Source organism: Procambarus clarkii, chromosome 82, assembly GCF_040958095.1.
Source record: "Procambarus clarkii isolate CNS0578487 chromosome 82, FALCON_Pclarkii_2.0, whole genome shotgun sequence".
In the NCBI taxonomy this organism is placed as follows: domain Eukaryota; kingdom Metazoa; phylum Arthropoda; class Malacostraca; order Decapoda; family Cambaridae; genus Procambarus; species Procambarus clarkii.
In genome coordinates this window covers 4154485-4170489 of record NC_091231.1, presented here as the reverse complement: position 1 = coordinate 4170489, position 16005 = coordinate 4154485, and the positions used below count along the sequence as shown (strand labels likewise).

The 16005-nt window shown below is 44.1% G+C and overlaps 1 protein-coding gene across 4 annotated transcripts in view; it reads right to left on the bottom strand.

The window, feature by feature from the left end:
• Positions 1 to 16005, bottom strand: part of LOC123764226 (NACHT domain- and WD repeat-containing protein 1) — a 102891-nt gene that overhangs the window by 7975 nt on the left and 78911 nt on the right. For all 4 annotated transcript variants that reach the window (XR_011225255.1, XM_069315873.1, XM_069315874.1 and 1 more), the window contains 10 exons: positions 13952 to 14058; positions 13539 to 13704; positions 12396 to 12521; positions 11359 to 11502; positions 10784 to 10963; positions 10213 to 10431; positions 9750 to 9962; positions 8905 to 9079; positions 7203 to 7337; positions 6704 to 6914 (listed from right to left, as the gene is read on the bottom strand). Coding sequence is in view for 3 of the 4 variants with exons in the window: in XM_069315873.1 (XP_069171974.1) it covers positions 6704 to 6914; positions 7203 to 7337; positions 8905 to 9079; positions 9750 to 9962; positions 10213 to 10431; positions 10784 to 10963; positions 11359 to 11502; positions 12396 to 12521; positions 13539 to 13704; positions 13952 to 14058 (1676 nt within the window). In the remaining variant the exon portion in view is untranslated. The remainder of the gene's footprint in view (positions 1 to 6703; positions 6915 to 7202; positions 7338 to 8904; positions 9080 to 9749; positions 9963 to 10212; positions 10432 to 10783; positions 10964 to 11358; positions 11503 to 12395; positions 12522 to 13538; positions 13705 to 13951; positions 14059 to 16005) is intronic.

Here is a 16005-nt window from a genome sequence, read left to right as displayed (position 1 = left end):
AAAAGACGCCAGACCGCAGAAACTCACCTGGCGAATGGTGGCACGAACTTGACACGACTCAACCGTGCCCAGAAGAACTTGGGAGCACCGCCAGGTGAAGACGCCAGAGCCGGACCCTGCCGGACCCGCAGGAGAGCAGGGAGAGGCGAAGGAGGCGGTCCACACCCATGACACAGGGAAAACCGCGGTGTCCTCCCCACAACTAGGAACCAGGACGCCCCCGGCGCGAAGGGGCACATACCGCAGCCAGGGAGAAGAACGAGAGGCGAAGCACTGTAGCAAAAAAAGGGCGCAAAACACCAGCACTGAAACACCGCCCAGACCAAAACAAACTCCACGGCGCATGCGCATAACGTGCTGGCCGAACCGCACGAGAAAAGTAGCCAAAAGAGGAAGCATGAACAATAAAACCGGCCAAAGAAGCAAAGAGCCCAAAAAGGAACCCAACCGGGCGACAAGTAGCCCAACCGGGCGACAAGTAGCCCAACCGGGCGACAAGTAGCCCAACCGGGCGACAAGTAGCCCAACAGGGCGACAAGCAGCCCAACAGGGCGACAAGCAGCCCAACAGGGCGACAAGCAGCCCAACAGGGCGACAAGTAGCCCAACAGGGCGACAAGTAGCCCAACAGGGCGACAAGTAGCCCAACAGGGCGACAAGTACCCAACAGGGCGACAAGTAGCCCAACAGGGCGACAAGTAGCCCAACGGGGCGACAAGTAGCCCAACAGGGCGACAAGTAGCCCAACAGGGCGACAAGTACGAGGAGCCGACAGACGTTCCAATAATGCGGCAAGTAGCGAAAAACCTTCCCGTACCCTCGAGAACACAGAAGCCAACACTAGTCCCGAAGGCACACGAAGGCGCAGGCACACCCGAGATCAGAAGTCACGCAGAACCCCATCGAACGGGGAAACATGACCAAAACACCGTCCCAAAAAGGGGTGGGAGGAAACATCCACCCACAGGACGGAACCAACCGACTCAAAGGCCAAGGAACCGAGCCCGGGGAGGGGCCGATGTCCAACAGCACGTACGGCGAGTGGGGAGGAAAGACCCCACTCCGCGTAACCACAAGCCCCACCTAGAGGGGGATAAAAAAACCCCACGGGGTCTAACGGGGCCAAGGCCCCCCCAAGTCAGCCCCTCCCCAGCCCCGGGAACCTACACGACAGGCCCCGGGGCCGAGCCGTTCCCCCAAAGCCCCGGCCGTACCAGAAAACCGGGGCAGCCGTGAAAACACTAAGGAAGGGAGCCCACTGGCAGACTCATACAACATGGCTGGAGGAACAGGCTCAAATGCCCCCGTCACTACCCCGGAAGGGAAATTCCCCGAGACTGCCCGAGTCTCAACACCACCAAAAACCCCGCCCCGAACCTACAGACGGTAAGGAACCGGATGCAGGCAGGAAGGGTGAACCAGGGGAAAGACAAGGGGGCGTGGATGGAACCGAAGCAACCAACACCCCCAAGTCCCAAAACGAACTACAACGGGGCAGCCCCGGGGCTCCCGGGGAGGAAACCACGAGAACGTTGCTACCACCAAGGCTCAAGTGCAACGCCCCTGCTGCCCGCACCCGCTTTGTTAGCACAACTGGGTAACCGAGCCACAACGAGCAACCAAACTCGCAGGACTCCGGGTCGAAGGTGTCACCGACCCCACAGGCAGCAGACGGAGGCAAAACAGAGTCACCCAGAGACAAAAGGTGAGAGCAACCCTCAAACTCGCTGGAAGCGAGGGGGGGGACTCTGGGGTCACATCCATCGGACCCGCGCGCCCCCAGGGGTTTCCCAGGGTCCCGAGCGTTTACTTTAAGAGGACTCGCGCTCAGGTAATCCCAGGCAGGGTACTGCTAACCGGCACCCAAAGCTACCAAACAACTTTCTAAGAGCTGAACCCCCGGGACGTGTACACTCACGGGGACCTAGCAGGGGTACCACCAGAAAATACTCAGAACACAAGGGACACAAGGGGCAAGAACGAAGGCAGACCCCCCTCCACCAGTTAGATAAACAAAAAGAAAAAGAAAACCCCGCAAGAGGACAGCGTACCCAAGCGGAACAGAGCCGGCCGCTATGATTGGTAAAGACAAGCTGCACAGTACCCTGCGCCCCACCAGTGCAAACACTGCCCCTTACTCTAAGGCGAACAAGGGAGACAGAACACCCGAGCACACAAAGAGCGGCCGAAAACCAAGCAGTAAACGGCCAAGCAGGGGCAGGACCCAAGGAACGTGTGGAAGGTGGCCCCAAGCCCCAAGGGCAGTACTTACAGGGCACCTAGGGAAGGGAAACCTAGGCGCATGCAGCCCGAGTACTGAAGAATCACTCCCGGCTCACGCACCACCTAGAAAACAGACACCACACTCTAGGTACAGTGCTGAAACAACCACTGGAGCCGGAGCACATAACCATTGCCTATAGCATCAGCCTCAGAACTGATGGGTGGATAGCCGGCGTGGGAGGTCTGGGGCTCCCGACGGGAGCCGGTCGGCCGAGCGGACAGCACACTGGACTTGTGATCCTGTGGTCCTGGGTTCGATCCCAGGCGCCGGCGAGAAACAATGGGCAGAGTTTCTTTCACCCTATGCCCGTGTTACCTAGCAGTAAAATAGGTACCTGGGTGTTAGTCAGCTGTCACGGGCTGCTTCCTGGGGGTGGAGGCCTGGTCGAGGACCGGGCCGCGGGGACACTAAAAAAGCCCCGAAATCATCTCAAGATAACCTCAAGATTCCCCCTTCCCTCTCCCGGGGAGGGGGAAGCTGCGCAGACAGCGGCGCGGTGACGTATGACGTCATACTAGTTTCCTTGTTTTCTGTTGAAGAGTTCTATCCACTAGTTCGGCTTAGTTAGCAATTTTCACCAGAATAGGGGTTTGTTTTGGAATGCTTACCTTTCTGGATGCTTGACCCGGTCGATGGCAGACATAGAATGCTTCCAACCACACGGGGGTTTCTATAGGCCATTGCTCCCCTTGCTTCTCTGAGGGGGCCAGGTTCTGGCTCGTGGTCCCCGGTAGGCCCTAGAACTCCATACACATGACTGATGACAAAGTCTGACATTAGCATATCAGCCGGTAAAGCTCCGGGGAGCCGACGGGGCTCCCCCTAGAAAATATGTTTAAATAGAAAAAGATTTGAATGAAATTCTGCCACTTAATAAGATAAAAGTAATTATTTTACATTATTTTGCAATGACATCTTGTAGTTGTTATATAAATTTTCCAAGAATATTTGTGTAGCATTGTTATTTCATAACTTAAAAAATATATATTTTTATATAATAATTCAGTCATATGGAGATTGTAATGTTTTTTACAATATGGAAAGTTACAGCAGTCAGTTACCCATGTCATCAATAGCTGACTGACGAGCTCAAATGAGCTTACTATATGTGTTAATACGACACTGTTGTTATATGTAAGTACAGTAGTAATAAAATACAGTATTGTAGTGATTTCAAAAACTGACATAATTCTTTAGATTTACACTCTACAGTACAGTATAATACTGTATGTACACTGCCCAGGCACATGGCTCAGAAACAGCAGGACACAGCCTGGTAACAACTGTTTCCCTTCAATACCTTTAGGTACCAAATTTTCTTCAAGCAGTTGCTTGTTTTCTTGCACTTATGCATTTTGGTGGTTGTTTTTCTCAGTTTTGGGAAGTTGTCTGGTTCCCAGGTTTCCCTCACCTTGTGGAGAGAGTCAGATTCTGGTCCTGGCTCCTGGTAGGCAAGGCTTGGTCTCAGGGGCCTGGTGTAACTTTCTAAAGCCTAGCTGGACCAGCGCTTAGTTTGGGGAACAATCAGTGATTGTTCTTTCTATTTCTTTTCATCATTTTATTTTGTGTATATGGGGATAGTTGAATGTACAGTATATAGAAGCTGAAGAATAAATGTCAGAATGTGAAAAGGAAGATATAGGCTACACATTCTTTTTAATGATTCATGTGGCACTTAACGAGAGGGCTACTTGGCAGTCCCTGTGATGTTATGAAAGGCTTGGAAGGGGTTTGGGTGTTTTTGAATGACCTTTTCTAAAAGTTTTTTGGGCTAGATTTAAAGTTTGTAAAGTGCCTTCCCTAGCCACCAGTATGCCTTAACAGGGCTGTTTGACAGATTTCTGCTGCACCAGTGTAGAATGCCAACCTGCCCTGATTGTGCATGACCTTGTCCTATGGAACCAGAAAGAATGTTGCCTTAGGGAGCAATAGTGTGTACTGTATTGATCACATATTATGGAGCATTACCTTGCATTGATTCCGAGTGTCGAGGTCCCCGCAGCCTGGTCTCTGACACATTATATTGTATTTGTCAGAAATATTATGGAGCATTACAGCAGGCTCGTTGGCCATTACTAGGCGAGTTCTGTTTAAATTCACTCCACACCCTCTCACCCATATACCTATCCAATCCATTTGTGAAACCTGTTAAAACTGCCTCAATAATGGTAGGTTAAAATCTTTCAACCTCTGCTACTCATCTACAACTCTATTCTCAAACTGGTATATGAATGGAGCAGGATGTGGAGCTTGTGTCATCTGGAAAGATTTTACATGTTTTACCCTATCATTAACATCTGAATATTTGTTAGAATAAAACTTATTTTAAGCAGTCTAACATAAGTAGAAGTATAGTTAAGGGCAGATTTTTAGTGGTCATGTGCTAATTAGACTGTATAATAACTGTGGGGTATTGTCTTGATGAGGGGTGGAGGGTTCTTCTAGATCTTCTTAGATATTCAGTTGGACTATAGTCATAGCAAATCTTCCTTGCTTCTTGGTGTTTATTCTTGTTAGCAGTGTTTCTTCAGGAAATATCAAAGGGTTTAATCAGAGTTGGACAGTACATTGTGGAGAATCTCCAAGTAACCCTTGTCTAAGATCTTGCTGTAAACTGTATGTTTAATACCATATTTCTGGTTAGGAATCTTCAGTATCTCTCCAAACTTAGCTCTGGTACCACGAAGAAGAACCTGAAAACACCAGGCCACTAAGAACTATCTGTCACCTACTAGGAGCCAGGACCAGAAAGTTACTAACTACGAGGCAAGGGAAGCAGGGAACCAGAGTTCAGTCACAAAAGGGAAACCCACCAGAAAGCATAGGTGCAACAAAACAAGCAACTGCTTGAAGGAAATTAGGCAACCTTAGATGAAGAAGGCAAATGATTGCTGCTGCAAGGTAAATACTCTTGACTGATGGGTCTCACTGCCACCAGGTGGCAGCTTGGGTCGTATGAGGTCTCAACCAGCCTGCCTTCTTCTTCTTCTGCTTTGGGAAGGGCAGGCTTAGCTCAAGTCTTGCCGCCTCCTAATATTTTGAAGACATTTTTTCTTATCAATGAAACACGTTCCTCAGTCTTTGCCATAAAATACAACCAGTCAGCGTAACACAAAACACTAAGAGGTGCTTGCCAAGAGCATGCAAACCTCTATGTGACCCTCAAACAAAAATTAGACTGCCCCCATCTGCAAGGCCTCACAGAGGAGTCAAAGACCTATGTACTGCCAAGGGCGAGGTATCTTTCAACAAGAAGGGCGTCCCTCCGAGCAATCTGTCCTCTAGTAAGGCTTACACAACCAGCAGTCGACCTCAATGACACGTTCGTCAGTTTTAATGTGATGCATATTCAAAATTAATATTTACATATTTAAGAAAATACTATTACATACTAGAATGTGTTGAATAGTTGGGGCCTAACTTAGGTGGTTAGGTTCCGTTGACAATTTGTGGAATTTGCAGTACATGCATGTAGCATTTACAGAGCTGCAATTCGTGAAGTGGATGTGAACAAAGCACTGTTCAAGAAAAAGTATGCACATCAGATATGAGTCATATGTAAAGTGTTTTTCATTTATAGAGGGGAGGGGGGGTTTGGTGGATGGATTAACAATCATTTGGCCATTTATTGATGAGGACAAGTTGTTCCCCACAAATCTTCCCAAAGATTGAAACTGACCAGGCAATGGCAACGTCATTAAACACCTAGAGATAATAACTCCAGGCACATGCAGTCCGTGCAAAAAATGAGGCATAAATATACATGCATCATGAAGCAAATACTAAAAACTATCCAAATACACTACATAAGCAAATGTCCCACACAGGACAAAAACATTGTCCAGGATGGCCTGCATTTATCTAAAAAAACAGGACCCCAAAGGCCACTGGGGTGGGAAGAGGAGTGTAACAACGAACATGTTGAACATAAGGACCAGGCAATATGACTTAGAGTTTAAGGTTAGTGGTTCGAGGATGAAGATGCACAGCCTCCTGGTGCTGCACAGGTGTAATCAAGGTGAAAATTGCTTCACCACTGAGTGGTCCTTGAATCTCGGGGCTTTGTAGTCCCAGTTTCAATTATTTATTTTCCTTGTAGTCTGCTTTGACTTATCTCCTTTTTAGGGACCTTTTCTACGGTAGGCAGATTTGCAATCCCTTGCTCCTAGCGTCTCTTTAAAGGGGAAGGGGGCTAGGTTTCGGCCTCTGGTCCCTGGGAGGCTTATATCTTGAAAGGGCCTGGCATGGATTGAACTGGGTGGCACTTGCTGGGCAGCAAACACCAAAGAGCCACCATAGGAGTCCTCCCAAAAATTGTGTAGAATTTTGTAATTCTTTATAAAGCCAATGCCATGTTCTTTAATTTTAAATATACGTAGCTGCTAAAAAATTATTTGCATATTCAAGCTACTGTACTTACCCTGCTTGGCTTAAGTCAAACACTTTGCCTTTGTTAGTGTCATTTCCGTAGGACTTGGGGGTTGCGTGGCCATCTACTCCTGACTGGTGACATAGTAAGAAAGTAACAATCTCATTCCTTCCTTCTAAAGCCATCACTACAGCCTTACCATCACTGGAGATCTCACAAGCAGTGATGGCCTGGTCAGGGGTCATCACAGCAAGACTATTACCTGTAAGAATTGCAACATATTTATACAACCATGTTTATCATTAACTAGTTTGTGACATCAGCAATTACCTATAGCTTTCAATATAGTCTCAATGTAGAGGATCAATTCACAACATCAATTGGGCTTTACAGTACTTTCTATTTCATGAATTATGTGACCATGACAAATGCCAGGAATTCTTTCGTAATTATTCTTAAATTCAGTATTTATAATAACGGTATCAAACTGTTAGTATTAAACATGAATTTATTGAAGCGTTCAAGAATAAGAAACAATTATGAAACTTGCCAGTATGAATGTCCCAAACTCTTACAGATCGATCTCGACCTAAGGAATCATATGTAAGACACTGAAGTCCTCGGTTGTCCAGTCTAATGGTAGTTGGAGGGGCAGTGTGTCCTTTCAGAGTCCATCGGGGATTACCTTAAAAAATTTAATATATTGTTTAATTAGCAAGTAATAATTTAACTATTTTAGATAAATTGAATTAATTACAACTTGTTGACTAGATCTGTTCATGGTTTAAGGTTATATGCTGGGGCCAATGTCCTAGTTGTTCGCTAGGAAGATAAATAGTTATTGGCATTTTTCTGACAAGTTTTTGCTTAGAGGATTGGCATCTACCGTGGGGTCCATGTTTACCATAGGGGTCCATGTGCAAGCGGTTTTTTAGCCGCTTGCACATGGTCTTATCACCAGGCCTTGTTTATGTACTAACTTTGGCAACAAAAGCAGGCATTTTAAGCCTCATGTAAGACTACTGGCATTTCTTAGTCTGAGGTTTGGTATAGAGTGTCTTGGGCCTCAAGCAGGACACCACTAACTGTGTTTTCTGTTAGTGACCAGCTCCACAAACTTTGATGTTGGTGTGATTTTTATCCTGTGTATAGATGACAGCAGACTAGGAGCTAATATTTCTGTTGATGGTTGACCTAGGCCTTCTAGCAGTTTTCCCAGAGTTTGAGACGTACGTTCATGTTTCTGCTTATGTCAATGTGCATGGTGCCAGATTAAGTTTTTAGGCACAGAAGAGCATGATTCTTGCCACTTAAGATGTTTAGTTCCCAATTACAGATAGAATTCCAGAAGGCTGAGGGAGTAAGGAATTAGCCAGAATGTTTGGGGACATTAATCCTAGGAATCAATGCAACTTACGGTAAGGTGCCACTGATGAGAGATTCTGTATCTGATTTTCAAAATGTGTAAGTGGAGGTTAGGTGCACTTAGTGAGCCTCCATCATGTTATAGAAGCTTACACAACAGCTGCTCAGTTATGGTTTCCCATATCCCATTGTTTGGGACAGAAGCCTGCTAGGCTATCTTTGTCCCCCTAGGCCAACTAATGACCTTTCCTCACTCACAACACTTGTCAAACTCCCAGGTTTCCATTTATTGTTAGGTGAACAGAGGCATCAGCTGCTGCAGGAATCAAATCCAGGAAACCAACTGCACTGATCAGTTTTCCCAGAGATTAACTGGAAGACCCAGATTGTAGAGGAACAGGATACAGCTGCAATTCCCTGGATCCCTGTTACAGCTGGTTTTTTTCAGAAGGCTGTAAGGCCCCTGCTCTTCCTGGTTAGGGCATAGGCCAGCTATCATCGTATGGAACAGTCAAAAAGCATTCAAATGCTACAACTATACTATTCTTAAGTTTTAATTTTAGATTTGTCCTGCATAGAGATTAGGACCAGAGTGCTCTGGAGATTAAACTACAATACTGTATTCACTTACAAATCGCTGTAAATTTTCAATGTACACCTCAATAAATTTGTAAATTTCAAAACTTGCCTGTAACGCTATGCATCTCAGTAGCTTTGCAAGAATGTACTTATCCAATGTATTATATGTACACCAATGTACATGAATTATGTACAGCAATTATTACAAAACACTGTACTTTGTAAGAAAAATAATATAGATAGTTAATACTTTCTAAATTATCACAGTTTTCATGCAGATTTTCATTAATACAACATTTGCATCTAACCTGTAATGAGATCATACGCCATCAGCTTGGAGTCCTCGAGGCCAACAATAACACAGCTCCCCGCTGAAGATATAGCGATGGAAATGATGTTCACTCCTGGCTTCCACTTCTTAAAGAGGGTTCCACTCTGCAGGTCATACACCACAATGAAGTTAGGCGCTGGTTCATCCACTTCCTGAAGATCACAGGACAGGCATTTAACAAGAGGAAATATTATGGAATTCAGATTATTATGGATATTATATGCAGCGTTAGAATTATAGACAAGAGTGGAATACTCAACAATTATTCATGCAATGTGCATAATTCAAACCTCAATGGTTGAGGTTTGAAATGTAATTTCCCTTCAATTACACAGTAAGATACAGACAAGCACATACACAGTCACAGTGACTGTATGTGGCTAAACAACATTGACACTCCAGCTGTCTGACCCTAAAACAACACTGCCACTCCAGCTGTTTGACCCTAAAAGAACACTGCCACTCCAGCTGTTTGACCCTAAAAGAACACTGCCACTCCAGCTGTTTGACCCTAAAACAACACTGCCACTCCAGTTGTTTGACCCTAAAACAACACTGCCACTCCAGCTGGTTGATCCTAAAACAACACTGCCACTCCAGCTGGTTGACCCTAAAACAACACTGACACTCCAGCTGTTTGACCCTAAAAGAACACTGACACTCCAGCTGGTTGACCCTAAAACAACACTGCCACTCCAGCTGTCTCAGTCGAAAACAACACTGCCACACCAGCTGTCTCAGCCAGAGCCACAAGGAACGGAATACACAAATAATATATGGGTAAAGACAGTAGAAGAGGAAGAGAGGCAAGCGGTGGCTCACCCTGCAGACGCAGCACACATAGTGGCCCTCTTTGGTGATGGCAGCGTTGCGCGTGATGAACTCGTGGTGAGGTATACGGAGGTCGTACATCAGCTTCCGGAGTTCCAGGTCCCACACCAGTAGAGCTGAGGGCTTCTGGGTCTCATCTCCACACACACAGATCTTGCCATTTTCAGACACCATTAAACTATTCAGAAATCTGTCTTCTCCCACCTGGTGACATGATACGGTAGGTGATTACATATGATGACCTGGAATAATATACAGCAAGTTTTGTGAGCATTGTGAGATGAGGTAACCCATCATGTGAGGTGACGTAATCATCCTGTGAGATGTAACCATTCTGTGAGATGAGGTGATCATTCTGTGAGATGAGATGATCATCCTCTGAGATGAGGTAATCATCTTGTGAGATGAGGTAACCATTCTGTGAGATGAAGATACTGATAAAACTAAAACTCACTTTGAATGTTGCCACACAGTCGCCATTTTGTAGGTTCATCATGTTGACATACATCCTGGAGCGAGAGAGTGCCACCACGTGGTCCTTGTCATGCAGACCAAAATATGGCATCTTCTGGTTCATAACTTCACGTAACTTCATGACAAAGAGTCCTTCATCAAAGTTATAGATGCGAAGTTCACGACCACAAAGAACCAAACATCGGTAGTCATCAATCATCTGAAGCATTAAAATAGCCATTCAGTTTATATATGGACATAAACGATCATTTAATCCAAAAATAAATTCACTTGGAACTGATGAAAGTGAGTTTTATTTTCTTAGCTTTTCTAAGCCACAATTTAGTTCAGATGCGAGAATGAATAACAATGTCCCTATACGTGATAATATGTGATATATTAATGTTTACTCTAGAAATAAATAGCAATAAGTATATAATACTTCCAAGAACATGCCTAAAAGGCACTATAAATGAAGATGCAAAATACTGCATGGTAATAATGCTACAAAACAATGATATTTTTTACTGTATATGTTAGTACTGTACTGGTGCGGAACATGTCCTCTATACCTTGAGTTTCCGCGGCTGAGTGATGCCTGTGAGGGTGCGAACTGGGGTCATAGTAAAGATATTCCACACAGCTATTTCCTCTCGGTCCGTGGAGAGGGTGATGACGTAGTGGGGGTTGTGACGAGCTCTGATCAACGCGTTGAAGTAGACCTCTCCGTCCCCTAGTCTCATATGCTCATCCTGTGTACCAGTTGTAAGTACTAAATTACTAAACAAAAAAGTTGCTGCATATTATCAAAAACACTTCTATAGAGGGAAGCTCAACTGTAGATAATGTTACATTGTTCATTTTGATATTTATATACAAGGCTTACATACACATACATTACATACAAGGGGGATATAACATCATCCTTGTGCCTATTAGTGACACAGCTCTATATAATTCATAAATGAATTATGAATTATATAAGAGTTGTGTTACTAATAGACGTAAGGATGATGTTATATCCCCCGGAGTAACGAGTCATGTAATGCTGAATAAACGTTTTTTTTTTCAAAGTTAGTTGAAAATATTGTGTATGAGGCTGTGAGGCAGATGAGTAAGACAGGTGGGGGGGGGAGGAGGCAGGCACCTGGAAGGGTTGGTGCAGGCAGACTGTGAGCGGCAGGAGGCAGGGAACCGGAGCACTTGATGCTGTGTCGTAGAGCTTCTTGATGACGGGATATGTCTCATGGTTATGTGGGTCCGACATGAGGGTAGACAACCGACCACATACCTGCCACATAACACATTTTTAAGTCAGGAATCTGTACACCAGTTGATTGACAGTTGAAAGGCGGGACCCAAGAGACAAAGCCCAACTCCCGCAAGCATAATTAGGTGAGTACATTTAGTAGATTGACGGTCGAGAAGCAGAGCCAAATAACCGAAGCTGAATCCCCGTAAGCATAACTAATTGAGTACATCAGTCACAACAACTGCTGAATATGTTTCTATTATAATATTAGCAAGATATTATTGTAGGATGTATTTAACTTATAATCATTATCCCTTTAACCACTACACATGTAATCAATTAATAACAAATAAAACATAATAAATGGCAATCTGAATGTGATTATGAAAGAGACAAATTACAAGTTAAAAGAAAAAAACATTTAGTTAGCTTTTGGGATCAATACAGTACATCGTTCCCACTTTGTTCCCTTTCACAACTGTCCCAATCTTTAAGAGTACTGTAGTAGCAATATACAAAATCTTTTGCTAAACCTCAAATGCTTTCAATACTTTAAGGAACACCTGAACTATTTGTCAAGAAGATGTATATGCTAATTTGGTTGCTGCAAATATAAATTATTTGCAAATAACTTGCACTGAAAGCAATAATATCGCTGAGAATTAATGTTAAGTTTCTGAGCATGCACGAAGAGGTACATGAAGATATACGAGGATTAATCTGTTACAGCCTCGCGCCTGTGCATTTGTTTCAATGAAGACTTATACAACAAAATGATTCTTGTGATTTGTGGTTCTTGTGAGTCTTCACTCGCGAGAACCACAAATATTAGCCATTCTGTCCCCCCCCCATCAAGGCCATTTGACATGGTGCCTATTAGGGAAATATACAGAAATATTTATAGACTATGAAAATAGAAAAAATGAGTTTACCTGAGAGTAGAACTGCCGCCCATCATACCCCAGAGCATACGCTGCCAGCTCCAACACTTCCTTAAGCAGTACCAACTCAACGTTGTTGTTGTGGTTGGTCAATGCCAGACACACATCTTCCAGCACCTAGAAACAGGAAATAAAAAATAAGTTTTACACTGACGTCTCTCAACCTTTCTTTATATATATATATGGAAGGGCGTACCACCTCTGGCTGGAAGAAGAGGACCCTTAATGAACAAATCCACAAGGGCCGCGAGGAGGGTTCGAACCTACGTCCGAGGATTAAGGCGTGTCTAGGATCCTCTCGGACGTAGGTTCGAACCCTCATCACGGCCCTTGTGGATTTGTTCATTTGATGCTATTGTGATTTCTGTGTGTAAGAGGACTCTTAGCCTCGGAGGCAACCACACATAACGCATTAGAGGGAATGTTTAGGTTCCCTCCAATACAGTTTCTGTGTTTTTCTCCTACCACCTCCTTCCTTTTGTGGTTTGTTGTGCTTTATTAGATATTTAAAGGTTACAAGATGTACATTAATAATACAATTAGTGTTATGGATCTCTTGGAGCTCCGCTTCCGGACAGGAACCGAGGACGCAGCAGGCATTTCCCCTCTGGATCGCCACACTGAGGCGCTGAAACAAAAAACTGGAAGCCCTTGGGTCTCTGGTGACGTCAATGAGCTTGGAGCCCAATTCCTTGAGAAATCCCAAGGCACTCCTACCCCAAGGGTCATGCGTCTCAGATGCTATGTGAACAAAGGTGTATTGACCTTCCAGTCGCCTGTATTTGACTAATTTTGCTATTTCCCTGTGGTTGATCGCCCCACCTGCTTGATCAGCACCGAAGTGTACATAGGTGTCAGCCAGGGTGGATACACATGTGTAATCCCACACCAACTGTTTGCCCCTTTTCCATATATATATATATATATATATATATATATATATATATATATATATATATATATATATATATATATATATATATATATATATATATATATATATATATATATATATATATATATTCATATATAGATTTTTTTAAAATTAAATCATATATAATATAATGGAAAGTTTTTATCATTTCACAAGAATAAAAATAAGAAAAATATATAACTTTAGGTAAAACATTTTACCTGGTATGTATCTGATCCACAGAGTTTCTCGTACACCCAGTCAAAGTTGAGGATGAATTCCTCAAGTATCCGGCCCCGCAGCTGTAGGACTTGGTACGGTAGCTCGTCCAGCGTGCGTCGGTTGTGGCGAACAAAGGCTGGCTGTACGGAGATCTTGGACATGTTGCTGCAAGGCATCAGGAAACATTATTAAGGCACAATCTCAACACTAAGCTTGATATCTTATTGTTCCTACTGCAGGAAGCTCCCTCCAAGCACATGCAAAAGATTAGAGAAAGTGTATGAGATCATAGCCTAGTATAAGATCATGGAACAGTATAAGACCATAGGCAGTATAAGAATATAGCCAGTATGAGACCATGACCCAGTATTATACCATGGCCTAGGAGAGCATGGCACAATATGAGGCTCACCTGCCCCGGTACTTAATGGGCTGGTCAAGAACGTAACGGTCCTTGGAGTCCTCCACCCCAGCCTCGTCCACAGGCAGCGGCTTCTTCACTCCGTTGGCCCACTTGCCCTGGAGAGAGAGATACTTGCAAGTTATATACCGATGAGCACGAAAATTGAAGTAAATTATCTATTTACAGTAACAGTTAGCAATAAGTAACAATAACTTGGCTGAAACATATAACCAAACTCACACATGTGAAACAAAAGTAAATTGATTATCTCTCCCACTTTTTCTGTCACGACTTGATATGGGTCCAGGACGGACAGAAACGTTGTCACATAATGGTCCTGGACAGACCGAAACGTCGTCACTCTCATCTCATTTCTTGTGTGTGTGTGTGGGTTGAGTTATTTACTTATTAACAACAGTAACTTCAACCTTTTCTTTTGAAGTTCTGGTTTGTTATATCAGTATGGTAAAGGGATACGGTGACCCTACCGCCTATCACTGTGTGATGTAATTAATGTAGCATTTTCCACACTATGGGTCCTAGTGGATCAGGCTGCAGGCTCATCCTACTAAAGGTGAAAATATCGCCGCATCTGGGGGTCACACCTACTTGCCTATCCTCCACAACACATAGGCAGTATCGTATGACTGCGTGAAACATGAGAAGAGTAAATTAGAAAAAGATCGAAATTGGAAGTGGTAAACGTTCTTAAAGAAGGAAATTTCGACGTGCTAAGTTTATGCAAGGCAAATATACAAAGAAAATTATAATGAAGAGTGGAATGGGGGTCAGTTTAATGAGTGAAAGAATAAGAGAAGGAGCCTGTCAGTGACTAAAGAGTGGTATATGTAGGCATTGAATAATTTCCCTCACTACTGGACAAAAAGTTTCACTACTGGACAAAAAGTTTGTGTGAAATACAAGCGTGGAAGCGTAAAGGTGATGACTGTTATTGCATATTCCACCGTGTGATAACAGAAGTTAGCATTTAATGAGATTTTGAGGGTGACTTAGAGAATTCTTGAATACTGTAATGGTAATGTGTGACCTGAATGTTAGAACAGAAATATAACATGGAATTGACATAATTCCTATAGACTGAATTATTTCTGCATATGACAGTTATACTGTACATATTATTAATACATATTTTGAACACGGTAAGGTATGCTTAAGTATATTATACGAGAACAGTGAGGGAAATATTTGAAAGTGTGTCTGATATATGTTGGTGTTGTGTAAAATAGGATTAATGGTGAGTGTGATCGTATCCCACAAGGACCCAAGGATTTTTTTTATTATTAACACATTTAGGTACATCTGCAAATTTTGGGTGCATTATGAGGATATCCTCAAGAACACGAGAGAGAATAAAGTAATTGCAAAGCTCCAGGTACCTCATGCCAATAGGTCTGATAACTGGGCATTTGGTGATGTTGTGTGCGAACAAGTTAAGAAGTTGAATGAGAGAGAACGGTTTGAAGATTTGATTATAATCTTGGAGATAAAAATAACGGACACATGAACCTTGGTGCACTGTGGGACACATGAACCCTGGTGCACTGTGGGACACATGAACCCTGGAGCACTGTGGGACACATGAACCCTGGTGCACTGTGGGACACATGAACCCTGGTGCACTGTGGGACACATGAACCCTGGTGCACTGTGGGACACATGAACCCTGGTGCACTGTGGAACACATGAACCCTGGAGCACTGTGGGACACATGAACCTTGGTGCACTGTGGAACACATGAACCCTGGTGCACTGTGGGACACATGAACCCTGGTGCACTGTGGAACACATGAACCCTGGAGCACTGTGGGACACATGAACCTTGGTGCACTGTGGGACACATGAACCCTGGTGCACTGTGGGACACATGAACCCTGGTGCACTGTGGGACACATGAACCCTGGAGCACAGTGGGACACATGAACCCTGGTGCACTGTGGGACACATGAACCCTGGTGCACTGTGGGACACATGAACCCTGGAGCACAGTGGGACACATGAACCCTGGTGCACTGTGGGACACATGAACCCTGGTGCACTGTGGG